This window comes from Lepidochelys kempii, chromosome 2, assembly GCF_965140265.1.
Source record: "Lepidochelys kempii isolate rLepKem1 chromosome 2, rLepKem1.hap2, whole genome shotgun sequence".
Lineage (NCBI taxonomy): Eukaryota > Metazoa > Chordata > Testudines > Cheloniidae > Lepidochelys > Lepidochelys kempii.
The window spans coordinates 764,084-790,596 of record NC_133257.1 but is presented as its reverse complement, the minus strand read 5'-3'; the positions used below and the strand labels follow the sequence as shown (position 1 = coordinate 790,596).

Below are 26,513 nucleotides of genomic sequence, written 5' to 3'. Positions count from 1 at the left end.
TTCCACATCCTCCACATCACTGAGGGAGGCAGAAGGCTGGTGTAACCCTTCTGCCGGTGGAGCCAGCAGCAACCAGGCCCGGGTTCAGTAACTAGGGGTTCCTTTCCATCGATAAAACACAGAACTGGCTCGAGCCCCCACCCAGGAACCTGGGAAAATTACACACCACCCCTGGGTGCCTCTGAGAGGCAGTACGTCCCCACTTGCAAGCGCAGAGTCTGAGCATACAAAAGAAACATTCATGAAAGGAGAGATGTCACCCAACATTAAGCAGGACTCATAAACATAAACTGTGAGCAGGACGACCACCGCAGAGTGCATGTGTCATGGAGTCCCTGGGCGATGCTCTGGAACTGCTCCCCATGAAGCCAGTCAGGACTCTGGGGTAGTCGCCTTTCTGTGAGCAGCCTGTCTGCAGGACACACAGCTCACACAGCTTCCACCTTCCTGCGTCTGACCTCGAAGCATTCAGCATCCTCTGCCCCTCCGTGTGCTTCCCCCCAGCGAGTCCACTCAGGTGGGGCTCCTGGGGAAGCCAGAGGGTCCTGCACCCCAACTTCGCAGTCAGACGTGACTCTCAGCCAGCCAGGAAAACAGAAGGTTTATTAGACGACAGGAACATGGTCTAACACAGAGCTTGTAGGTGCAGAGAACGGGACCCCTCAGCTGGGTCCATTTTGGGGGGCAGTGAGCCAGACAACCACGTCTGCACTTCACTCCATGTCCCAGCCAGCCCCAAACTGAAACTCCCTCCAGCCCCTCCTCCTCTGGGCTTTGTTCCTTTCCTGGGCCAGGAGGTCACCTGATTCCTTTGTTCTCCAACCCTTTAGCTCTCACCTCGCAGGGGGGAAGGGCCCAGGCCATCAGTTGCCAGGAAACAGGGTGTCGGCCATTCTCTGTGTCCAGACTCCTGCACACACCGGCCCTCTAGGGCTCTGCAATGATCATACACCCTTACCCCACCACCTAGATACTTAAGAACTGCCTAGGGGAAACTGAGGCACCCCCACACTATTCGGAGGAAACATTAAGAACAGGCCCACTTCGTCACATCTCTCCCGCCTTCGAGATCGAACTGAGCGGGGTCACTTTACCCGGTGACCTGGGGAAGTTCGAAGCCACCAATGTTCTCATGGATGCCCCAGCATCTCTCCCATTCCTTGGTAGGAGTTACACCAGGCCCTTCCCGTTTCACGCCCTCCCTTAGGTCGGGGGTGGTCGATAGCACTAGCAGGCTGCATGTGGGAAGGTTTCTGCAGCCCGTGCCCTTTGGCCACCCCAAAACCCCAGGGGGTCAAACTGGGATTGGGTTTTCTCCGAGTGCTCCAGTCTGGAGGGCTGCAATTCGGGCTCTCTTGGTTAAGGGCCCCCATCTTGACCTGGGCCACATACTGTTCACTTACAGAACTAGCATGGAGACATCCCTTTCTCCACAACCATGTCTCCCCAACAAGCTGGCCAAACACAGCCACTTGGTTATAGGACAGTATACCTTTCTTAACAGCTTTCACTCCATCTGAGACCTTCTCAAAGCTATCCACGCTGGATCTTTCAACAGGACAGTCAGTGGATCCATTCACAACAGAAAATTTCTGGCTGTTAGGAACTGAAACTTTCTTGATTAAATCATTTTCACACCCTTCAGTTGCAGTAAACTGCTTGCAAAGACTCCATGAGGATTCCTTTCCCTAGGGCTTCTCTATGCAACAATTCACCCCTCCCAGAAATTCTGCTCTTACCCTCTTCACCTAGGGCTTGCTCTAGGGGAACACTTTCCTGAGCAACAACAGACTCTTTCTGGGTCTCCCTTACATCCAGAATCATTTCTGGCCCATCAGGCGGATTCCTACATAATCCCCTTTGAGGCAAACTTACAGACTTCCTAGAAAAAAGGTTAGAAGCATTCTCCTTCCCTTTGCCACACACAAGTTCAGGAATCTTTTCCTTCTTGCTACAGGTTTCCACACCCTCAGTAGGTAACACAATCACACACCTTCATGCTCTCCTTGTGCCCTAGCTAGGATCTCACCCTGATTAGACAGAGTTGCTCCACCCTTTCCAACAACACACTAGCAACAGGCAAAATACAAGCACCAGAATTGTCTGGTCTCGGGGATTTTACATAGACCCTAACTGGATGCGACCTAGTTACAGGGCCATTCTCCCGAGCAGACAGAAACTTAGGACCCTTCCCTTCCTGGGCTTTAGCTGAATCCAGAACCAGCTCTGAGACAACTGCACGACCCTCAACCATCACAGGCTGAAAGGCCCCTTCTCTCTGCTCCACAGACCAAGAAGAGCCGGACACACTTTCTCCTTTACCAGACACCCAGGTTGGGATCTCTTTCCCTTTGTCCCAGCACACAAGGCTGGTCACAGACAACTGCTTGGAGATCAGGGTAGCTCCCTCCATAGGCAAGTCAATACCCCTGACAGACAGAGACCCATTTCCTTCACTGTCCCAATTCTCCACCCAGCTAACAGGTAAGGTCCAGGGACTCTCATCTTCCGCTCTCCTCGCCTTCCCACCCTGCTGACTGGACACAGCCATCAGATCACAAGGCTGCCTAGGCTCATCCAAACTTTCCTTACCAAGCACCTTGCCACTCCCCACAGATGCCCTGCCCTGCCTGTGTCTCCCCCCACTCTGCTGGGGTCTCAGCTCCCACTGTGCTCAGCGCTGCCCTTGCTGTCCCAGTGGGGCAGGCCACTGCTTTCCTCAATGCATCAGAGCCAGGGAGAGTCCCCACTCTTGTGTGCAAGGGGGCAGGGAGCATCTCTCTGTCCCACCCAACCCCAGGGGTCTGGTTACAGGCAGGCAGGTATCCTGAGCCTAGCGGCTCCTCCCTGCTGCCAGCCAGGTCATCTGCATTTTCACTGACCATTTCCCTCTCCGCCGATTGGTTCCCTGGATTCAAATTCAAACCCTTGGCAGTTACAGGAACAGGGCCTGGATCCTGTCCCAAAGAGACACAGTCACCCCACAACAGGGTCTCGCAGCTGGTGTCCTGGGGCACCCCAACGACCAGCCAGACCCACTCCTCCTGGGTCTGCACAGGGATCTGGACCATAGGGAAGGCGAGGGGCTTCGTCCCTGGGACCCTCACCCAGCTCACACAGCCCCTCAGCATCTGAGGCTGCACCACCCAGGGTCTGACACCAGTTCTCTCTGTCCCAGGATCTCGCCACCCCAGGAATGTCTCCCCATTAACCATCACCTTCCGCTCCCACTGGGGGTCCGAGGGGCCTGGCCCCAGGAAACTCCACACAGACATATAGGTTGGGGTCAGGAGTGGGAGCCTGTCCACCTCCCCACCCATCTGGCTGACGGAGTCTATGGACTTGGGACCCAGCAAGGGAGCTAGACACCGGGGCTTTTCCGCAGGGTCCCCTTGGTTCAAATCGCCAGCCTGCTCAAAGGCAGTGAGGTGGGCATCTACACCCCCCCGCTCCTTAACCAGGGGCAGCAATTTACTCTCGAGGTTCCCTGCGGAACTGGCCCCCCGGGGTCTATCCCCACTCACCCCGGGGAGGTCCCCTAGGCCTCTCCGCTCCCCCACCGCCAGTTCATGCTGCTGCTGCTTCTGCAGCTCTTTCTCGGGCTCTCGCTGTCTCTCACAGTCCTCTTGCTCTCTCGGACTCAGCTCCAATCCCGTCCGTCTCCGATTCCCCGATGGGGAACCCGATCGTGAAGAACCTCGTCTGGTCAGGGACAGGAGTCTTGGGGATGCCTGGCTCCCACTCCAGCTGCTCCCAGATCCTGCTATAGCCCCATTGGGGGTCAGGAATCTGTCCCTTAGAGCGGTCATCCTCCTCCAGCTGCACGATGAACTCTGCTTTGGTGAACTTCCCAATGCTCAACCCTCTCTTTTTGCACAGGGTTACAATGTCCTTCTTAAGGAGACGGTGACAGACCATCACTCCGCTCCTCCCAAGTTGTTGTGGACTCACAGGCCTGTGTGCTCTCAGCTCCCCACGGATTCCAGGGAGAACCCCTCGTGTGCCAGCCCTTCTCGAGGTCACTACCTCTTTGCCAGGGTCGAGCTGCAGACTCCTCCGCCCCTTGGACCGCTCGCTGCAATCCCCAGGGGAACCCTGTTACTGCACAGTCCTTCTCGCTGGTCACACACTCCCAGGGGTTAACCGCCCCCCGAAACCGCTCCTCTCCGAGCCTTCAGCAGGCCTGGTCCTCGGCAATCCCCCTTCGTGTTACTGCTCCCCAGTCACTTACTGCAGGAAGTGCCATCCACGGGGTGCAGTACATCCCACCGCTCCCACCAGTTGTCACGGAGTCCCTGGGCGATGCTCTGGAACTGCTCCCCATGAAGCCAGTCAGGACTCTGGGGTAGTCGCCTTTCTGTGAGCAGCCTGTCTGCAGGACACACAGCTCACACAGCTTCCACCTTCCTGCGTCTGACCTCGGAGCATTCAGCGTCCTCTGCCCCTCCGTGCGCTTCCCCCCAGCGAGTCCACTCAGGTGGGGCTCCTGGGGAAGCCAGAGGGTCCTGCACCCCAACTTCGCAGTCAGACGTGACTCTCAGCTAGCCAGTAAAACAGAAAGTTTATTAGACGACAGGAACATGGTCTAACACAGAGCTTGTAGGTGCAGAGAACGGGACCCCTCAGCTGGGTCCATTTTGGGGGGCAGTGAGCCAGACAACCACGTCTGCACTTCACTCCATGTCCCAGCCAGCCCCAAACTGAAACTCCCTCCAGCCCCTCCTCCTCTGGGCTTTGTTCCTTTCCTGGGCCAGGTGGTCACCTGATTCCTTTGTTCTCCAACCCTTTAGCTCTCACCTCGCAGGGGGGAAGGGCCCAGGCCATCAGTTACCAGGAAACAGGGTGTCGGCCATTCTCTGTGTCCAGACTCCTGCACACACCGGCCCTCTAGGGCTCTGCAATGATCATACACCCTTACCCCACCACCTAGATACTTAAGAACTGCCTAGGGGAAACTGAGGCACCCCCACACTATTCGGAGGAAACATTAAGAACAGGCCCACTTCGTCACAGCATGAGGCAGAGTCTTCTTCTGCCTCACGTTCTTGAGTTCCCTTACCATGCCCCTCTCTGCTCTCTCACCATACCCCACTCGCAGTATCTGTCCTTGGTCAGTGAGGACCCAGGGTGCAGAGGTGCATCTGTGTGAGTTCACCTCCCACACGGGGAAGAAGGCACCTGACTTGCTCCACCATCTGAGCACTTGCTCTGGTTCGGTGCCCCGCCAGCCACTGCTCCTCGCCAGCCGCTGCTCCTCGCCGCCCGGCCGCCCCGCCAGCCGCTGCTCCTCGCCGCCCGGCCGCCCCGCCAGCCGCTGCTCCTCGCCGCCCGGCCGCCCCGCCAGCCGCTGCTCCTTGCTACCTGGCTGCCCTGTCAGCTGCTGCTCACCACTTTTGCTGGCTGCTCCTGCTGGCCACCCGTCAGTCACCTTCTGCTGCTACCGCTGTAGATCAGTCTCTCAGTGATTTCTTAGCTCTCAGCAGGCTGGGTAGAAACCCTGCCCCACCACAAGTGTTTTCAGCTGTTATTAAACACTTAACATAACAAAAGGCTCCTAATGAGGCTCCATTTAGCTCTATCTTTGGACAGCGCAGAGGAACCAGACTAGGGACCCCTAGGGAGAGTCCATACCACCTAGCTGAGATACCTGTCCCCTCCCCTTTTACTTTCTCTGGGCTCTGGCATTTGAGCCCCAGGCCTAACAAGGTCCTTCCAGCTGAGGGTGACCCCCTCATTTGGGCCATGTTAAGCACAGTTCTGCTCCCCTTTATTCATACAATAAAGACAACAACATTGATAACATCATGTCACTACCCCTGCATTCGGTACTAAAGTGATCTGTGCCCCAACACCCAACACCGCTCTGTCTGTTGGATATCTAAGCAGAGTAGGTGTGTTCATGTAAATACCGTTTGCTCCTGAAGTCTCTCCCCCTCCCAGCTAGCTGTCAGGGGAGAACGCCTTCAGACCCTGCTTACACTGGGACGAGGGCAGAGCCAGCTCTGGTGTGACAGGCCCCGTCACCGAGGGAGGGCTGTCTGCTAGGATGCAGGCAGAGCCAGGCCCACATTTACTTTCTGAGCCCAAGTTGTGAACAGCCTCTGTTAGGATCCCCAAAGCTGCTCAAGCTGCACTGGCTGGGAAGGGGGGTGTGTGTGTGTGTGTGTGGGGGGGGATACTGGGAGATTCCTGCCCCCGCAGATGGAAGCTGCCTGGTACGAGTCTGCATGGCTCCTGTTGAACAGCTCCTCACCACCTCCATCCATCTCCCTTTGTTACTTCCCGGCATCGTCCCCATTTTCTGGGAGTCGCTTGCTCTGTGTTTATTCATCCCAGGTTCAAATGTATGAATGAACGTGGCACCTCGAATGAGTCAGGGGAGGTGCTGATGATGTAGAGCACCCCGCCGCCTTTCCCTAGACAGGGCATCCTGCCCATTCCCCCTAGTGCTCCCAGCCGAACCCCTGTGACTCCCCTGGGAGCTGACCCTCTGCGATCACCCAGAGCACCCAGCGGAGAGCAGGGGTTGAGCCTCCAAGTGAGCTCTGGCTGCTGTTGGAGGACGTGAGATTAGATCAAGCAGCTCAGGCCCAGAGGGCAGTGTCTGTCCATGCATCCTCCACCCTTCCCCTGCCAGGTTTTGGAGCCTCCATGCTGTGCTCTCCAGTGCCCTTCTGCCTGCTGCCTGTGGGCTGAGGAGGAAGCTGACCCTGGGACCAGGCTGACTGGCGGCATTCCTGGGTTTCTGTGCTGGTCTTTGTGTAAAGCACATGGAGCCTGTGAGACCCTAGGGGATAACAGAGGCGCTTTGTCTGCCTGTAGCGGGAGCGGGGCAATCGGCTGCCTGCCCAGCTCCATGGTTCCTTCTTAATGAGTTCCTAGGACTGCTGTGTCATTCCTCCCTTCTGCGCCTGCATCTCCCTCTGCAGGGGACAGGCTGGCCAGAGGCTGCACCCGGGCTGTGGCTGTAGCCCCAGGGTGTGGCTGTAGCCCCCTCGGGTTGTGGCTGTGGCACCCAGGGTGTGGCTGTAGCCCCCGGGCTGTGGCTGTAGCCCCAGGGTGTGGCTGTAGCCCCCGGGCTGTGGCTGTAGCCCCCTCGGGCTGTGGCTGTAGCCCCCCGGGCTGTGTCTGTGGCACCCAGGCTGTGGCTGTGGCCCCCTGGGCTGTGGCTGTAGCCCCAGGGTGTGGCTGTAGCCCCCTCGGGCTGTGGCTGTAGCCCCCCGGGCTGTGGCTGTAGCCCTGGGCTGTGGCTGTAGCCCCCTTGGGCTGTGGCTGTAGCCCCCTCGGGCTGTGGCTGTAGCCCCCCCTCGGGCTGTGGCTGTGGCCCCCTGGGCTGTGGCTGTGGCCCCCTCGGGCTGTGTCTGTAGCCCCCGGGCTGTGGCTGTAGCCCCCCGGGCTGTGTCTGTGGCACCCAGGCTGTGGCTGTGGCCCCCTGGGCTGTGGCTGTGGCCCCCCGGGCTGTGGCTGTAGCCCCCTCGGGCTGTGGCTGTAGCCCCCTCGGGCTGTGGCGGTAGCCCCCGGGCTGTGGCTGTAGCCCCAGGGTGTGGCTGTTGCCCCCCCCGGGCTGTGGCTGTAGCCCCCGGGCTGTGGCTGTAGCCCCTGGGCTGTGGCTGTGGCCCCCTGGGTGTGGCTGTAGCCCCCTCGGGCTGTGGCTGTAGCCCCCGGGCTGTGGCTGTAGCCCCAGGGTGTGGCTGTAGCCTCTGGGCTGTGGCTGTAGCCCCCGGGCTGTGGCTGTGGCACCCAGGGTGTGGCTGTAGCCCCAGGGTGTGGCTGTGGCCCCCTGGGCTGTGGCTGTAGCCCCAGGGTGTGGCTGTAGCCCCCTCGGGCTGTGGCTGTAGCCCCAGGGTGTGGCTGTAGCCTCTGGGCTGTGGCTGTAGCCCCCGGGCTGTGGCTGTGGCACCCAGGGTGTGGCTGTAGCCCCAGGGTGTGGCTGTGGCCCCCTGGGCTGTGGCTGTAGCCCCCGGGCTGTGGCTGTAGCCCCCTCGGGCTGTGGCTGTAGCCCCAGGGTGTGGCTGTAGCCTCTGGGCTGTGGCTGTAGCCCCCGGGCTGTGGCTGTGGCACCCAGGGTGTGGCTGTAGCCCCAGGGTGTGGCTGTTGCCCCCGGGCTGTGGCTGTGGCCCCCTGGGCTGTGGCTGTAGCCCCAGGGTGTGGCTGTAGCCCCCTCGGGCTGTGGCTGTAGCCCCAGGGTGTGGCTGTAGCCCCCGGGCTGTGGCTGTAGCCCCCTCGGGCTGTGGCTGTAGCCCCCCCTTGGGCTGTGGCTGTGGCCCCCTGGGCTGTGGCTGTAGCCCCCTCGGGCTGTGGCTGTAGCCCCCAGGCTGTGGCTGTAGCCCCAGGGTGTGGCTGTAGCCCCCTGGGCTGTGGCTGTAGCCCCCTCGGGCTGCGGCTGTAGCCCCCCCTCGGGCTGTGGCTGTAGCCCCCCCTTGGGCTGTGGCTGTGGCCCCCTGGGCTGTGGCTGTGGCCCCCTCGGGCTGTGTCTGTGGCACCCAGGCTGTGGCTGTGGCCCCCTCGAGCTGTGGCTGTGGCCCCCTCGGGCTGTGTCTGTAGCCCCCGGGCTGTGGCTGTAGCCCCCCGGGCTGTGGCTGTGGCACCCAGGCTGTGGCTGTGGCCCCCTCGGGCTGTGGCTGTGGCCCCCGGGCTGTGGCTGTAGCCCCCTCGGGCTGTGGCTGTAGCCCCTGGGCTGTGGCTGTAGCCCCCGGGCTGTGGCTGTAGCCCCAGGCTGTGGCTGTGGCCCCCTGGGCTGTGGCTGTAGCCCCAGGGTGTGGCTGTAGCCTCTGGGCTGTGGCTGTAGCCCCCGGGCTGTGGCTGTAGCCCCCTCGGGCTGTGGCTGTAGCCCCCGGGCTGTGGCTGTAGCCCCAGGGTGTGGCTGTAGCCCCCGGGCTGTGGCTGTAGCCCCAGGGTGTGGCTGTAGCCTCTGGGCTGTGGCTGTAGCCCCCGGGCTGTGGCTGTGGCACCCAGGGTGTGGCTGTAGCCCCAGGGTGTGGCTATAGCCCCCTCGGGCTGTGGCTGTAGCCCCCAGGCTGTGGCTGTGGCCCCCTGGGCTGTGGCTGTGGCCCCAGGGTGTGGCTGTAGCCCCCGGGCTGTGGCTGTGGCCCCCTGGGCTGTGGCTGTAGCCCCAGGGTGTGGCTGTAGCCTCTGGGCTGTGGCTGTAGCCCCCGGGCTGTGGCTGTAGCCCCCTCGGGCTGTGGCTGTAGCCCCCAGGGTGTGGCTGTAGCCCCCGGGCTGTGGCTGTAGCCCCAGGGTGTGGCTGTAGCCTCTGGGCTGTGGCTGTAGCCCCCGGGCTGTGGCTGTGGCACCCAGGGTGTGGCTGTAGCCCCAGGGTGTGGCTATAGCCCCCTCGGGCTGTGGCTGTAGCCCCCAGGCTGTGGCTGTGGCCCCCTGGGCTGTGGCTGTGGCCCCAGGGTGTGGCTGTAGCCCCCGGGCTGTGGCTGTAGCCCTCGGGCTGTGGCTGTAGCCCCAGGGTGTGGCTGTAGCCCCCGGGCTGTGGCTGTAGCCCCCCCTCGGGCTGTGGCCATAGAGGCCTAGTGCCATGGACACTGCGTTCCAGCCACCGGAGGCAGCAGAACAGTTCCGTTTTAAAGCTGGGAGCCAGAGCAGCTGCACCACGGCGGCTGCCATGTGCGGGAAAGGGAGCGGGAGGCTGGCTGGGGATGCACAAGCTTTCTGTACTGCCGGGCTTGGCCGGCTGCATCCTTCCCCTGGCCTGCACATGACCTGCGAGCTCCCCCGTCCCCTCTCCCCGGCTCGCTCTGTGTGCTGGCGAGACGCTGGGGGCCTGAAGGCCTGGCTAGTGCCTCTTGCTGTCTCATCCCCTGTGCGTGCCTTGCAGGTGAACCAGGGGAACATGCCGGGGATCCAGAGCACCTTCCTGGCCATGGACACGGAGGAGGGCGTAGAGGTGGTGTGGAATGAGCTGCACTTCACAGACAAGAAGGCCTTCAAGGCCCACGAGGTGAGTGGCTCCTTCCTGCTCCCGTGCCCTGTGGGGACACAGCTGGCTGGAAAAGCCCCTTCCTCCACTCACCAGTTCCCTGAAACCCCAGACCTGCAGCTCCCCGCTGGCTACAGCTCACGTTCCTTCTGCCTGTACATTCTCCTTGAAATGTTGCTCATCTCCTCCCCTAAAAGACAGTCCCTCCATAACATCAGCGATCACTCCCCTTGCCTCCTGCATGCTCAGAGACAGCTCTCCTGTCGCTCCTGCCCTTGTCTCTGAGACAGTGCCCTGTACCTCCTCCCCTTATCCTTTGCAGACAGCCCCATAGTACCCTGTGCACCCTCAGGTAGGTCCTGGTGTGCCCTGCACCCCCAGACTGCTGCCCTGAAGCTCACTCCCCATCATGGCCTCTGCCCCACCCCGACATGCCAGCCGATGCCCCCTTGCTCACCTTGCCCCCTGTCCACAGGAGAAGATCAATACCATGTTTGAGCAGCTGGTGGTTGTGGATCATCCCAATATTGTGAAGTTGCATAAATACTGGCTGGATGTGAAGGACTCCAAGGCCCGGGTAAGGGGGTACCGGGGCGAGGGGGCAGGGGAGCTTCCCGAGGGCGGGGATGCCAGTGCCCTGCCGGACGGGGATCCTGGCTCAGGTGCTTCTCCTCCTCCCCCTTCCCAGAGGTGCACGGAAATCCAGGTCTGGTTCCTGCTCTCTTCCCTGGGCAGCGCTGCGCCAAGGGGTGCGGCTTTTAAGCCCTGGGACCTAATGGCTGTTCTGACCCTCTGGGGCAGTGGCTGAGCTGACACCTCCCTCCCCCTGCACCAGGTGATCTTCATCACAGAATACGTGTCCTCAGGGAGCCTGAAACAGTTCCTGAAGAAAACCAAGAAAAACCACAAGGCCATGAACGCTCGGGTAGGATTCCTCACCCTGTCTGGGAGGGTCTGTAATGGGCGGGTTGCTTAGTGCCCCAGGCCCCTGACGCGAAGACCCCCTCTGTGGAACAGGCGTCAGGTACAGATGGGCATGTAGGGATAACCTGTGAGCAGCACAAACCCTCTGCTTGCTGCTGGGGGTGGCAGCTTGATCAGAACTGGGGACTAAAAGCAGAGCTTCCCTAGGGGCATCTGGGGATAGGAACATCCAGGGTCCCTAAGCAGAACCTGTGGCTCTCATCAGTGTGAAGTCTTTGGACCCATAGCCAGGGGCATTATCGTCCAACCTGAGCAAGATCTAGCCATAAAAGCCAGGACTCTGACAACCCACTGCTAACTCTGGCACCTCCTAGAGCAGAACTCAGCAACCCCAGAGTCATGCCATAGGGAGGGGACTCTCAATCAGGAGCCTTCCCGTGGAGACAGCCTTAGACTTCAGGAAAGGGAAGAGGCCACCCCCAATCCTTCAAATCTGAAAAACGGCTTGTGGTTATGGCACTGGCCTGGGACACAGGAGCCCTGGGTTCTGTTTCCGTCTGTGGCAATGACTTGTTGCATGAGCATGGGCAAGTCTCTTGTCTCGGTGCCTCAGTTCCCAACCTGCGACATGGGGGTAATACCTCCCTAGGGGTGAGGATAAATCCACTGGGGTCTGTGATGCTCCGGCAATGGGGCCAAAGAAGAACCAAGTCACATGGGTTTTGAGCCCCTTGTTTTCTCTGAGTGCTGTCCCAGGCCCCCCAGTTCCTACAGGTAAGAATCACGCCTGCTAGGTTCTCAACCTAGCTAGGATTTTTTCAGGTAGCTGCTGTAGGGGAGATTAAGGTGGCCCATCTGTGTGCTCTGGTCTCCTGATTGAAACAGGCCTTCTCCAAAGGGACCGTATCTGGGACCCTGCTGCTAGTGAGTGGTCCCTCCCTGGGGGAGAAGGGGCCTGGGGGCCTTGCACAGGGGATGTTCACACAAAGCCCTGTGGAGCAGATTGTAGGGAATGATCCTGCTCTCCTCTCTGGGTACTAGGCAGGCTGTGATGGGGCTTCCCTATCTGACAGGGCGCTCTGATCTCTCCTCTAGGCCTGGAAGCGCTGGTGCACACAGATCCTCTCTGCTCTCAGGTGAGCCTCCTCCCCACCCGTGCTGTTGCCTGGCTTGCCACTTCGTGCTCAGCAGACTGGTAACACTTCAGGGGGGCTCTGCTCTTTCTACAGCTTCCTGCATTCCTGTGATCCGCCCATCATCCACGGCAACCTGACGAGTGACACTATCTTCATCCAGCACAATGGCCTCATAAAGATTGGCTCAGGTACCGGGCAGAGGGCCCCTTCCCCTCTGCTGCCAGGGTGAATGGTCACTGTGAAGAGGCTTCCCCCAGCTAAGAGATGTGAACTCAGGGGGTTGAGTGGGTGGCTCTGAGGCACCTTTGCCCCCGTGGCTACTTCACCCCTCTGGCCTCTTGCCAGACTCCCTAGTCCAGGGCATGGCCCCATGGCTTACTCACCCTGGACTTCCTCCTGGTACCTGTACAGCTCCTGTTCTCCCTAGCAAGTGCCTGTAGGCCCCTTCTCTGCAGCTTCCTCCTTTCTCTGCCCCTGCTTCCCAGCCAGCGAAACAGACTTAGCTGTGTGGTCACTGGCTGCCACCAACTCCAGTTACTAAATACCTAGCTGTTTGTATTCTCTCATTCCGCCCCGTCCGCTGCCTTTCTCATGCTACCCCCCATTTCCTGATATTTGTACTTAATAACCTCATGTAACTTCTTTCTGTAAGACATTGACATTTCTCAGAAAGCTTTTCCTTTTCTTTCTCAAAGCCCTGACGTACCATAACAGGTGATCAGATGTTTCCTCTCCCTTCCCGTGCTCCCATAGTCCATCTTTGTGTTTCATGTATTCAAAAAAATTTTTTGTTTAAACCAGAATGGCCAGGTAGTGCCCTAAACAAAATTACTTCATTTTTCCTGCCCAGACCCTGAGGCGTGTTGTTATCCTCAACTCTAGGGCACAACTCAGAAAGTCTTATGCCTTTTTTTCCCATTGATCCAAATTTTTGGCCATTCCTCTTTTAACTTTTCCTGTCCTAAGTTTTCAAATTCCTGTTTATTCAAGGATATTTCTATGGCAATCCTTCCATTTTTTACCATGCTTGCCTAGCTCTTTTGTCTGCCATTTCATCCCGTTCCCTCGACATACACTGGGATCCAGGCTAGTGCTACATGGTGTATATCATTTAATTGATTACATCACTTCTACATACGGAGACACCCTTTTTATTCCGGCAGAGAGTCCTGTGGCACCTTCTAGACCAACAGACGTATTGGAGCAGGAGCTTTCGTGGGTGAACACCCCCTTCTTGCCGCTTTTACAGACCCAGACTAACACGGCTGCCCCTCTGATCCTTTTTATTCCCTTACTCAGAAAAACGGCTGCTGCTGCTGGACGTACAAATTAATGCCAACATTATTGCTACTGGTTCCGCTGCCGTGGCAGCTATAAAGTCAGATATTCTTTTAAATACACCAGTTCCTAATTCTGGTACTCAATACGCTGTCTCTACTCTTCCTGCTTTTTCTGCAGTGTAGCGGATGATCCATCTGCAAATATTGGGCAAGAACATAAGAATAGCCACAGTGAGTCAGACAAATGGTCCATCTAGCCCAGTATCTTCTCTTTTGACAGTGCCCAGTGCCAGATGCTTCAGAGGGAGTGAAGAGAACAATGTACCACGTGATCCGTTCCCTGTGGTACAGTCCCAAGTTCTAGGAGTCAGAGGTTTAGAGACCCCAGAGCATGGGGTTGCATCCCTGCCCATCTTGGCTAATAACCATTGATGGACCTGTCCTCTATGAATTTATCTAATTCTCTTTTGAACCCAGTTATACTTTTGGCCTTCACAATATCCCCTGGCAGCGAATTCCACAGCTTGACTGTGTGGTGTGTGAAGAAACACTTTGTTTCTTTTAAACCTGTTAGTTTTACTGGGTGACCCCAGGTTCTTGTGTTATGCGAAAGGGTGAATAAGACTTCCTTGTTCACTTTCTCCATATACTGTTTGTGATTTTACAGACCTCAGTTGTATCCCATTGGCTGGTAGGGGAACCTGGGCCCACCCACAACTCCAGGTTCCAGCCCCAGGACTCTTTGACTAGCAATCCAGGTCTGCTCAGTCTCAGTCCTTCTTGCTGTTTCCCTGAGCTCCTTCCTACCCCACCTCTCTATCTCCTGGTCTATCTCGGGGTTTGCCACTGCAGCTTCCCTTGCTCCCTGCGGCTACTTCTCCCCTCTCAACCTCTTGCCAGATTCTCTAGTCCAGTGTTTCTCATCATTTTGTGCTGGCGACCCCCTGAGGACTTAAAAAAACTCGTGACCCCCTACTAGAAAAAAATTGCTACCCCTACCTTAAGCTTGGGGCTTCGGGCTGAAACCTGTAAGTTAGCTTTGCAGGGCCCCCTGTGGCATGGGGCCCCTGGCAATTGCCCTGCTTCCTACCCCCTAATGCCAGCCCTGCTTGCGACTCCGCTCCTCAAACCTCTCCCACCACCCCCAGGCCTCCCGGTGGAGAAACACTGCTCTAGTTCAAGGCATGAGGCCAGGGCTATCTCTCCCCTGGACTTCCCCCTTCCTCCTGACCAGCTCCCTTTCTGCAGCTGCCTACCGCTTTCACATCAGCTTAATAATCCTGGGCTTCATCTCCAGCATGTGAGGTAAATTGGTCTTTTCTGGCTTGTGTGAGGTGACGACCCCGTCACAGGTGACCCACAGGGAGCCAGGTCGGGGGGGGACCTCTGGCCCGGGTAGGAGTGGGGGTGTGTGACCAGCAGGAAGCCGGGTAGGTGGGTGCATGGGGTGTTCTGTAGGCAGGTGTGTTAGATGGCTCTGCCCCAGGTGGTGGTGGGGGAGTGACCCATAGGCAGCTGGGTGGCTGGCTGGCTGGCTCTGGCCTGGGCAGGTGAAGGCAGTGACCTGCAGGCAGGTGGGTGGGTGGCTCTGGCCTGGGCAGGTGAAGGCAGTGACCTGTAGGCAGGGTGGGTGGGTGGCTCTGGCCCGGGTGGGTGAGGGGAGTGACCTGCAGGCAGGGTGGGTGGGTGGCTGGCTCTACCCTGGGTGGGTGAGGGGGGTGACCTGGGTGCATCACTGAATGATATTATTTGGAGTTAACATCTCCCTTCCGCCTGTCTCCCCTCCTGCCATCTCTCTGCTCTTCCTGGTCTGGACCTGCTCCCACCCTGCAGTCTGGCACAGGGTATTTGCAAATGGTGAGTATCTCCCCTGTCATCTCTCCTAGCCTGTCCATCCCTTCAGCTTTAGATCCTGAGTGTCCCTCTTCTCAAATCTGACCCCCCGATGGGGCATGACCCCACAGGTGGGACATGTTGTATTAATCTCAAGGGCCAGAAGAGTTAGAGGTGTTTATGAACTTTTTCACTGTCCAACATGAAAATAGTGATATTCAGGTTTGGGGGAGGAGTTCTACGGAGGCTTTGGTTTTACTCGGCTGCTTGCCAAACACCCAAAAGTGTTCATTCTAAAGTTGAACATTTATTTGGTCAAACACAAGAAAGAACAAGAAATTTAAACAAGCATTTCATATTGAAGCTGAAATTGAGTGATTATGCAAAACAATCAAATGTCTCTCTCCTTTTGGAAGTAAAATATCAGAGCGTCTTATTTCCAGAATAATCTTTCCTTGATGAAAAGGAAGGGCTAACTTTACTCTGCCCTGATGTGGGAAGGGTATGCACTTCTCCTGCTTCTAACAGACAGACTGATACAAGTTGGAGGAGAAGTAGGAAAGGGAGGTTGTGGAAGCTCTTTCGCTGGAGGTTTTCAAAAGGAGGCTGGAGAGCCGTCTGTCTGGGATAGCTTAGACCCAACGAATGCTGCACTGTGGCAGGGGGTTAGACTGGGTGACCCCTGCAGTCCCTTTTAACCCTGTGGTTCGATATGATTCTATGATAGCAAAGGGGGGGAATCCGGCTTTTGTTGATGTCTGTGGAACTAACTCGGGATGGCTGGTCAGCCATGGGTGGCCCACAGAGTCTGGTGCTTGGACCCTGGTTCCCACCAGTCAGAAATGTCATTTGGCTGGGTCTTTTCTCCTGATCCAGGGCAGGCTGGTGGACAGGTCATTGCTTGGTGCCAACACAGTGCTGTGGCCAGGGCCGTTCCTAGCCATTTGGGTGCCCTATGCAGCCCCCTCCCTCGCTGGGGGGCTATGTGGGGCCCAAGGCCTCCCCTCTGCCCAGGGTCTGGGAGGCAGGAGCTGTGAGGGGGCACTTTTGGGGGCCCCACAGGCCCAGAATGGCCCGGGGGATTAGCGGGGCACCGGGAGCAGCCTGCTCCGCCTCCCTCGCCCTGGCCCCAGCTGTGTTGCTCGGGGGAGGGGGCTTGGGGAAGGGATCCCTCCCCCACCCACCAGCAGCGGCGGGAAGCAAAGCAGCCCGGCCCCAGCCCGCTCCACTCCGCCAGCTCCCAGCTGCGGCGCTCCACTTCCCGCCGCCGGTGAGTGCCGGGGGCATCCTTTCCCCAACCTCCCTGCACTCACCGGTGGCGGGAAGCGGAGTGACGTGGCTGGGAGCTGGCGGAGTGGAGCAGGCTGGGGCCGCGTTGCTCCGATTCCCGCTGCTGCTGGTGAGTGCGGGGTCACTGGGGGAAGAGGTGGAATGGGGGCGGCCGTTTTACCCTTGGGGACCTGAAATATAGAAACCCTAGGTGAGACAAGATGAGCTGGGATACTAGGTGGGATGGGCGATGAGGTTTTTGGGTTTTTTTTCAAAATCTCCTTTTAAGAACCCCACAAAGGGAAAAAGGGGGTGGCATAGCCCATCCCCTCATTATTTTGTTCACCAATTAGGCCTAATATCCACCACACCAATTCTGGTTCATTAATTTCATAGAATCATAGAATAGAATCATAGAATATCAGGGTTGGAAGGGACCCCAGAAGGTCATCTAGTCCAACCCCCTGCTCAAAGCAGGACCCATTCCCAGTTAAATCATCCCAGCCAGGGCTTTGTCAAGCCTGACCTTAAAAACCTCTAAGGAAGGAGATTCTACCACCTCCCTAGGTAACGCATTCCAGTGTTTCACCACCCTCCTAGTGAAAAAGTTTTTCCTAATATCCAATCTAAACCTCCCCCACTGCAACTTGAGACCATTACTCCTCGTTCTGTCATCTGCTACCATTGAGAACAGTCTAGAGCCATCCTCTTTGGAACCCCCTTTCAGGGAGTTGAAAGCAGCTATCAAATCCCCCCTCATTCTTCTCTTCTGCAGGCTAATTTCTGGCTCCACATCCTCTATTGTTAGCAAGCATGATTTCAGCAGTTCTTGAATCATATCAGTGGGTCCTTTTTGTTTGGACTAATCCAATTTCTGTCTGATTCTCTTGCACTTGTTCATATCATTCATTTGTTGAAAACAATTCGACTTGTTTTCCATGGTTAATTTCCAAGTAGATAAAAAGTGATGGATGTCACGTTCCCCTCTGGTGTTATCTGGACAGATGATCTGCTAGGCAACTCCAATCCTTGACTCTGGGGCCAGCCTTAACCTGCTCTGCTGTGAGAACCTCCACTCCTGGGCTGTTCACGCACAGCCTCTGGCATGTAAGCTGTTCCCAGCTACTTGCAAGTAAATGACACTAGCCAATATCTCCAGTCCCAGACACAACCCTAGGAACCTCCATCTTGCAGTGTCCAGTTATGCCCACTGAATGCTGCAAGCTTATATGAGTTAATCAATTTAACAAAGAAATTGATATGTACCAGGCTTGTTGTCCCAAGGGGAACCTCTGATACACTTCAAACCAAATGCCCTGCTTCAGGTAGAATAAACAAACACATTTATTAACTATAAAGATAGATTTTAAGTGATTATAAGTCAAAGCACAACAAGTCAGATTTGGTCAAATGAAATAAAAGCAAAACGCATTCTAAGCTGATGGTAACACTTTCAGTGCCCTTACAAACTCCGATGCTTCCCACCACAGGCTGGCTGGTTGCTCTTCAGCCAGGCTCTTCCCTTTGATCAGCGCTTCAGTCGCTTGGTGGTGGTGGCTGTAGATGTAGGTGGAAGAGAGAGAGAGGATGGCAAATGTCTCTCCCTTTTATCAGGTCTTTTCTTCCCTCTTGGCTTTGCCCCTCCCCCCCTTTCAGAGTCAGGTGAGCATTACTGAGTCTCTCCAAGCAAGGTTGAGCAATTCCCCTGGTGTGGCCTCATGCAGGTGAGTCATTGCATTGTCGCTCCGTTGCTGGACAAGGGCTGTGGATGGGTTGTTTCACACCCTGTCCGGGCGTTGGTTACTTTCCTTGCTGTTGCCTCTGGGGAGCTAATATCTGGCTGATTTCCCCAACTTACAGCATGTTTTAGTAACTTCATATGCACTAAAGATATACACATCTATGGACAGAGAAATCACTTCCAGCAGATCATAACCTTTCCCCTGATCCCTTACAAGGCATGCTTTATATGTAAGATCATGATTATATGAAAATGAGCACTATGGGGGTTACAGCACGCTCCCCCAAGGTATATAATGTCACACCTCCCCCCTTAGTTTACTGGAAGCAGGTTACTCACTGACTAGCTCAAAGGCAGTTTGTGTTATAGTTCTCTAGGCACCCAGCCATCAAGCCATGAGGCAGCATGTCTCAGTTTCCCCATTCACACACAGCAAACCAGGTTTTTCTGCTATGATAAGTTTTAAACCTGTTTACAGCTATTAATTGAAAAGTAGAATCATAGAATCATAGAATATCAGGGTTGGAAGGGACCCCTGAAGGTCATCTAGTCCAACCCCCTGCTCGAAGCAGGACCAATTCCCAGTTAAATCATCCCAGCCAGGGCTTTGTCAAGCCTGACCTTAAAAAACTCTAAGGAAGGAGATTCTACCACCTCCCTAGGTAACGCATTCCAGTGTTTCACCACCCTCTTAGTGAAAAAGTTTTTCCTAATATCCAATCTAAACCTCCCCCACTGCAACTTGAGACGATTACTCCTCGTTCTGTCATCTGCTACCATTGAGAACAGTCTAGAGCCATCCTCTTTGGAACCCCCTTTCAGGTAGTTGAAAGCAGCTATCAAATCCCCCCTCATTCTTCTCTTCTGCAGGCTAAACATCCCAGCTCCCTCAGCCTCTCCTCATAAGTCATGTGTTCTAGACCCCTAATCATTTTTGTTGCCCTTCGCTGGACTCTCTCCAATTTATCCACATCCTTCTTGTAGTGTGGGGCCCAAAACTGGACACAGTACTCCAGATGAGGCCTCACCAATGTCGAATAGAGGGGAACGATCACGTCCCTCGATCTGCTCGCTATGCCCCTACTTATACATCCCAAAATGCCATTGGCCTTCTTGGCAACAAGGGCACACTGCTGACTCATATCCAGCTTCTCGTCCACTGTCACCCCTAGGTCCTTTTCCGCAGAACTGCTGCCTAGCCATTCGGTCCCTAGTCTGTAGCGGTGCATTGGATTCTTCCATCCTAAGTGCAGGACCCTGCACTTATCCTTATTGAACCTCATCAGATTTCTTTTGGCCCAATCCTCCAATTTGTCTAGGTCCTTCTGTATCCTATCCCTCCCCTCCAGCATATCTACTACTCCTCCCAGTTTAGTATCATCCGCAAATTTGCTGAGAGTGCAATCCACACCATCCTCCAGATCATTTATGAAGATATTGAACAAAAGCGGCCCCAGGACCGACCCTTGGGGCACTCCACTTGATACCGGCTGCCAACTAGACATGGAGCCATTGATCACTACCCGTTGAGCCCGACAATCTAGCCAGCTTTTTACCCACCTTATAGTGCATTCATCCAGCCCATACTTCCTTAACTTGCTGACAAGAATACTGTGGGAGACCGTGTCAAAAGCTTTGCTAAAGTCAAGAAACAATACATCCACTGCTTTCCCTTCATCCACAGAACCAGTAATCTCATCATAAAAGGCGATTAGATTAGTCAGGCATGACCTTCCCTTGGTGAATCCATGCTGGCTGTTCCTGATCACTTTCCTCTCATGCAAGTGCTTCAGGATTGATTCTTTGAGGACCTGCTCCATGATTTTTCCAGGGACTGAGGTGAGGCTGACTGGCCTGTAGTTCCCAGGATCCTCCTTCTTCCCTTTTTTAAAGATTGGCACTACATTAGCCTTTTTCCAGTCATCCAGGACTTCCCCCGTTCGCCACGAGTTTTCAAAGATAATGGCCAATGGCTCTGCAATCACAGCCGCCAATTCCTTCAGCACTCTCGGATGCAACTCGTCCGGCCCCATGGACTTGTGCACGTCCAGCTTTTCTAAATAGTCCCTAACCACCTCTATCTCCACAGAGGGCTGGCCATCTCTTCCCCATTTTGTGATGCCCAGCGCAGCAGTCTGGGAGCTGACCTTGTTAGTGAAAACAGAGGCAAAAAAAGCATTGAGTACATTAGCTTTTTCCACATCCTCTGTCACTAGGTTGCCTCCCTCATTCAGTAAGGGGCCCACACTTTCCTTGGCTTTCTTCTTGTTGCCAACATACCTGAAGAAACCCTTCTTGTTACTCTTGACATCTCTTGCTAGCTGCAGCTCCAGGTGCGATTTGGCCCTCCTGATATCATTCCTACATGCCCGAGCAATATTTTTATACTCTTCCCTGGTCATATGTCCAACCTTACACTTCTTGTAAGCTTCTTTTTTATGCTTAAGATCCGCTAGGATTTCACCATTAAGCCAAGCTGGTCACCTGTCATATTTACTATTCTTTCGACTCATTGGGATGGTTTGTCCCTGTAACCTCAACAGGGATTCCTTGAAATACAGCCAGCTCTCCTGGACTCCTTTCCCCTTCAAGTTAGTCCCCAGGGGATCCTGGCCATCCGTTCCCTGAGGGAGTCGAAGTCTGCTTTCCTGAAGTCCAGGGTCCGTATCCTGCTGCTTACCTTTCTTCCCTGCGTCAGGATCCTGAACTCAACCAACTCATGGTCACTGCCTCCCAGATTCCCATCCACTTTTGCTTCCCCCACTAATTCTACCCGGTTTGTGAGCAGCAGGTCAAGAAAAGCGCCCCCCCCCCCCAGTTGGTTCCTCCAGCACTTGCACCAGGAAATTGTCCCCTACGCTTTCCAAAAACTTCCTGGATTGTCTATGCACCGCTGTATTGCTCTCCCAGCAGATATCAGGAAAATTAAAGTCACCCATGAGAATCAGGGCATGCGATCTAGTAGTATTATCATAAGGTTGAACATCCGTGTCAAAATTCTTATCCCCAAAACTTAACATTAATACTAAAATGTCTATCTCAGATGTGCATTTACAAGTATCTTTATGATACCACGCCCTCTGTTCAGATAGTGTAGTTTGAGTTTAGTTTGTTCATTACCCATGGTGTCCTTTGACTCTCTCCCATTTAATCAGTCACTGGCTTTTCCTTCCCCCGAGTGTTCCCCTCTGTGTGGGCTCTTAATTTAATCATGTTTCTGGAATTTTGGTGCCTCTGGGTCCGGCAATGTAGGTGTTCAGGGGATCTTGCACATTGTCTGGCCCTTTGGGGAGTGGTCTCCCAACCCCAGGACTGTACAAATGTAGAAATCCAGCTCCCCTTTAGGGGTTACCCTGTGTTTCCGCCTCCCAGCACTGAGTCCTCCCCGCCCCCTAGAGAGCTGTGATCTGTGCTCTCTGGGCTAGGAGTGTTTAACCTTTGATCAGATTCACCTTTTCCCAGCAGCTTTCCCATAACTGCTCCCTGCCTCTCACCAGCCTGTGGGAAAACACCCCCCCCCCTCAGTTGGGCTATTTGTATTCTCACAAACGACCCCCTGGCAACTTCCTGGTCCCAACTCCTCTGTTATCACAGGCATTGGAGCTGCATCTTGATGTAAGGAGACACAGTTACTTTCCAAAAACTTATCAGAAATAGCATCCTGAAAAATGGGACCTGGATTGGGGCGCCCTCCGCCACCCTTTCTCTGTCCCTCAGAAGTCAGCGGTGTGACTGCTCCCCTCCACGAGGTCAGTTACACAGTTCCCTCTCAAAATCTGGGTCACAGGCTGAGTGCCTGGGTGCACAGACGCTGAGCCAGCCATCCTCCGAGTGTCCTGGGCATCCTGCCCCGAGTGACTAGGGAGGAGACGTTCCTGTACCCCCACTATTCCTTCCACAGTTTCCTCCTCTGGGCTCCCTCCGAAGACACATTTCTCTGTGCTCCCTGGGAAGGGTTCTATCCTTTGTTCAGCTGCAGAATTCTGGTTCAGCTGCAACCTGCTGGCAGTTAACCTGGGTAGTTCTCTCCCTGGCAGGCATCACACCCCGTCCCTTCCTGATGTGGTGTTGCCTCCAGCTGCAATGCAGGAGTTGGTCTCACCCTCCCGCCTGTAAGCGTGTGGCTTCGCCCAGCTGCAGAAGAATCAAGGAGACTCCCTCCCATTCTCTTAGCAGTTCCTGAGACCTTCCCCTTTCCCTCGGGGGTCCCAGCATAAAACTCCCTCCTGCTGCAGGCAAATACTTTAACCTGAGCTACACGGAAAAAATCGTAATCAAGGAGCAGGTTGAATAGGAGATGTTCCATTACCCCCACAGTCAGAACACTTTCCAAACCTTCCCACACCACATGGATTTTAGCTAGTGGTATGAGGAATCTGCTTTCGCCCAGCCTCACAATCTCTGCCATTTGGCCAGGCAACTTACTGGCCTTTGGGACCACACTCTGCTTAACCAGAGAGATCTGGGCCCCTTCTGCCCCAAGTACTCCCTGCCATTAATTTGGACAGCCTTAACATGCTCCATATCTGGTTCTGCAAAGGCTAACCTCACCGAACCAATATGATCGGTTCCAATTGCCTGGGGGGTTCTGTGGTGAGGGCAGCAGAACTCAGATGAGCTATTGGTTGCCTGCTTCCTCCTAGAACAGGGCATTTATTCTCAGGTGATCAATGGAATTACACTGATAGCACCTGTTGGGCTCTTCTGCTTTTACAGGAGATTTGGGATAGGAGTTACCAGTAGAAAAGTGTTTTTGGGAAGGGAATGTTTAGGCTTCTAGCCCCCTTCTCTCTTCCCAGGGATAAAATGGGATTCTCCCTTCCCACCAGTTTTAAACCCCTTTTTCCGTGGCCTGCCCTCAATAGATGCCTGATTCTGTTCAAAGGCGTCAGCTAAAAGGGCCAGCTCATCCCCAGACTTTACATCTTTGTCCCACAGACACTGCTTCACATCCACCTGACACACACCTAGGAAATGCTCTTGAGCAACAAGATCCAGCATTCCCTCAAACCTGCCACCTCTTTACCCCTCACCCGTTTTCCCAACAAATCTTTCATTTTGTTTACATACTCCCCATTACTGATACCAATATGCTTAAGATTCCTAAATTTAACTTGATATGATTAACGGGTAAACTGAAAACTTCGCAAAACAGTATCTTTAAATTTACAACAGTCTAAAGCATCTTCAGTAGGCATTCCATTGAATACGTTTTGAGCTTTACCAGTTAATTTCGCAATCAGGGTAGGAACTCTCTCATCATCAGGGATTTCATGTATTACACACAGCCTTTCGATGGTGGTCAGATATTCAGCAACAACATCCTCTTCACTGTATGCAGGACATAAGTTGTGCCCGCAAGGGCTAGGGGGGAAGATACCAGTGAAAGGAGGACACTCAGGCCTAAGAATAGTAAACTATGCTTTATTGAAGGAAGGAAGAACTTACGCTCCAATCTGCGCGGGGAGCCCCTAGGATGCGCAGAGGGGCTGCAGGGGACTCTGGCTGTTCGGGACAGCTGACCAGGCAGGACTCCGCCGGGGGGGGAGTCCTCTGCAGCACTATATTCTCTGCTCTTATCTCAGGGCTACATGGGGTCAACAGCTGGCTACATTCTTATATGTACGATTTATGCTTATTACATAAACTGACTCGTTTACAGGCAAAAATATGCTGAGCTATGCTACAATGTCTTTTGGCAGGATCTGTCGGACAAAGTTAAGTGAAACTGCCTGCATCCTCCGCTTACATCCAGTCACATACTCAGTCCACCACTTAGCTCCTCGCCAATCTTCCGCAACCTTGCCCCTACATAAGTGTTCCCATTTGTGGATTTTTGCAGTGATGGGAGTCATTGGGGTCAGGGAGCTCTGGTTCTGCTTGTCTAGCAGGTCCAGTTGGTGTTTTCACTCTCTCTCTTTCTTTCTTCCCGCTCTCTTACTCTTTCTTCATGCTCTTTTTCTTCCATGGCTCTTCTGTGTGCAGCCTCCTCTTCTTTGAGCCTCATTTCTGCCTGCCACATTTGAAACTCGCGGTCCTTTGCGTTCTCTTCTGCTTCCAGTCTGGCCAGCTCTAGTTTTGTAGCTGCCTCACTGGTAGTCATTTTTCTGCTTTCTTATGCTTATTTCCCTCACCCGAAATACACAAACAGAAAATAACAAAACTGTGACCTCCTCCTGACTGTTCTTAGCCACTGCACTTAAGACTCACTTACAATCACAAATATCAGTGCTTAAAGTGTGAACTTCACTTGGAGTAACAAGCCATACATATACCCTGCTCGCTGCGCCACTGTGACGTTCCCCTCTGGTGTTATCTGGACCGGTGATCTGCTAGGCCACTCCAATCATTGACTCTGGGAGCCAGCCTTACCATGCACTGCTGTGAGAACCTCCACTCCTGGGCTGTTCACGCACAGCCTCTGTCATGTAAGCTGCTCCCAGCTACTTGCAAGCGAATGACACTAGCCAATATCTCCAGTCCCAGACACAACCCTAGGAACCTCCATCTTGCAGTGTCCAGTTATGCCCACTGAATGCTGCAAGCTTATATGAGTTAATCAATTTAACAAAGAAATTGATATGTACCAGGCTTGTTGTCCCAAGGGGAACCTCTGATACACTTCAAACCAAATGCCCTGCTTCAGGTAGAATAAACAAACACATTTATTAACTATAAAGATAGATTTTAAGTGATTATAAGTCAAAGCACAACAAGTCAGATTTGGTCAATTGAAATAAAAGCAAAACGCATTCTAAGCTGATGGTAACACTTTCAGTGCCCTTACAAACTCCGATGCTTCCCACCACAGGCTGGCTGGTTGCTCTTAGAATCATAGAATCATAGAATATCAGGGTTGGAAGGGACCTTAGGAGGTCATCTAGTCCAACCCCCTGCTCAAAGCAGGACCAATCCCCAACTAAATCATCCCAGCCAGGGCTTTGTCAAGCCTGACCTTAAAAACCTCAAAGGAAGGAGATTCTACCACCTCCCTAGGTAACCCAGTCCAGTGCTTCACCACCCTCCTAGTGAAAAAGTTTTTCCTAATATCCAACCTAAACCTCCCCCACTGCAACTTGAGACAATTGCTTCTTGTTCTGTCATGTGCTACCACTGAGAACAGCCTAGATCCATCCTCTTTGGAACCCCCTTTCAGGTAGTTGAAAGCAGCTATCAAATCCCCCCTCATTCTTCTCTTCTGCAGACTAAATAATCCCAGTTCCCTCAGCCTCTCCTCTTAAATCATGTGTTCCAGTCCCCTAATCATTTTTGTTGCCCTCCGCTGGACGCTTTACAATTTTTTCACATCCTTCTTGTAGTGTGGGGCCCAAAACTGGACACAGTACTCCAGGTGAGGCCTCACCAATGTCGAATAGAGGGGAACAATCACGTCCCTCAATCTGCTGGCAATGCCCCTATTTATACAGCTCAAAATGCCATTGGCCTTCTTGGCAACAAGGGCACACTGTTGACTCCTATCCAGCTTCTCATCCACTGTAACCCCTAGGTCCTTTTTTGCAGAACTGCTGCCGAGCCACTCGGTCCCTAGTCTGTAGCGGTGCATGGGATTCTTCCGTTCCTAAGTGCAGGACTCTGCACTTGTCCTTGTTGAACCTCATCAGATTTCTTTTGGCCCAATCCTCTAATTTGTCTCAGTCCCTTTGGCCCCTATCCTTACCCTCCAGTGTATCTACCACTCCTCCCAGTTTATTGTCATCTGCAAACTTGCTGAGGGCCAGTAAGTTAGAGCACTATAAAATGTAAGTGTAGACAAGTCCTAAGTAATGCTCACCTGACACTGATGTGGGGGTGGGCAAAGCCAAGAGGGAAGAAAGGACCTGATAAAAGGGAGAGACATTTGCCATCCTCTCTCTCTCTCTTCCACCTACATCTACATCCCTTGCTAGTTGCAACTCCAATTCTCCCCTTTGATCAGCACTTCAGTCACTTGATGTGGTATCTGTAGATGTAGGTGGAAGAGAGAGAGAAGATGCCAAATGTCTCTCCCTTTTATCAGGTCCTTTCTTCCCTCTTGGCTTTGCCCACCCCCGCCCCTTGAGTGTCAGGTGAGCATTACTTAGGACTTGTCTACACTTAAATTTTATAGTGCTCTAACTTGCTGGCTCAGGGGTGTGAAAAATCACCCTGCCCGAGTGCAGCAAGTTGGAACGCTTTAAATTGCTAGTGTGGATAAGCTCTGAGTACTGGGAGCTATTCCCCTCGTGGAGGTGTATTACCAGGCACGCTGGGAGAGCTCTCTCCCAGTGCTTGCGTGTGACCACACTCATACTTCAAAACACTGCTGTGGGAGCGCTCCCGTGACTGTGCTTTGAAGTTTCTAGTGTAGACGTAGCCTGAGTCTCTCCCAGCAAGGTTGAGCAATTCCCCTGGTGTGACCTTAC

At 54.4% G+C, this 26,513-nt stretch overlaps 2 protein-coding genes across 11 annotated transcripts in view; one reads left to right on the top strand and one right to left on the bottom strand.

The window, feature by feature from the left end:
• Window positions 1-26,513, top strand: part of NRBP2 (nuclear receptor binding protein 2) — a 64,066-nt gene that overhangs the window by 17,117 nt on the left and 20,436 nt on the right. For 8 of the 10 annotated variants that reach the window (XM_073329763.1, XM_073329762.1, XM_073329757.1 and 5 more), the window contains exons 2-7: window positions 9,827-9,949; window positions 10,404-10,505; window positions 10,764-10,853; window positions 11,948-11,988; window positions 12,082-12,176; window positions 15,102-15,125. In XM_073329763.1, coding sequence (XP_073185864.1) covers window positions 9,827-9,949; window positions 10,404-10,505; window positions 10,764-10,853; window positions 11,948-11,988; window positions 12,082-12,176; window positions 15,102-15,125 — 475 coding nt within the window. The remainder of the gene's footprint in view (window positions 1-9,826; window positions 9,950-10,403; window positions 10,506-10,763; window positions 10,854-11,947; window positions 11,989-12,081; window positions 12,177-15,101; window positions 15,126-26,513) is intronic. The other 2 variants (XM_073329760.1, XM_073329758.1) reach the window with 1 other exon arrangement.
• LOC140906225 (uncharacterized) lies at window positions 592-5,333 on the bottom strand. Its single transcript, XM_073329766.1, has 2 exons — window positions 5,060-5,333; window positions 592-4,541 (listed from the first exon to the last, which is right to left on the bottom strand). Exon 2 carries the CDS (start codon window positions 3,807-3,809, stop codon window positions 2,589-2,591), a length of 1,221 nt encoding a protein of 406 aa, XP_073185867.1. The 5' UTR covers window positions 3,810-4,541; window positions 5,060-5,333; the 3' UTR covers window positions 592-2,588.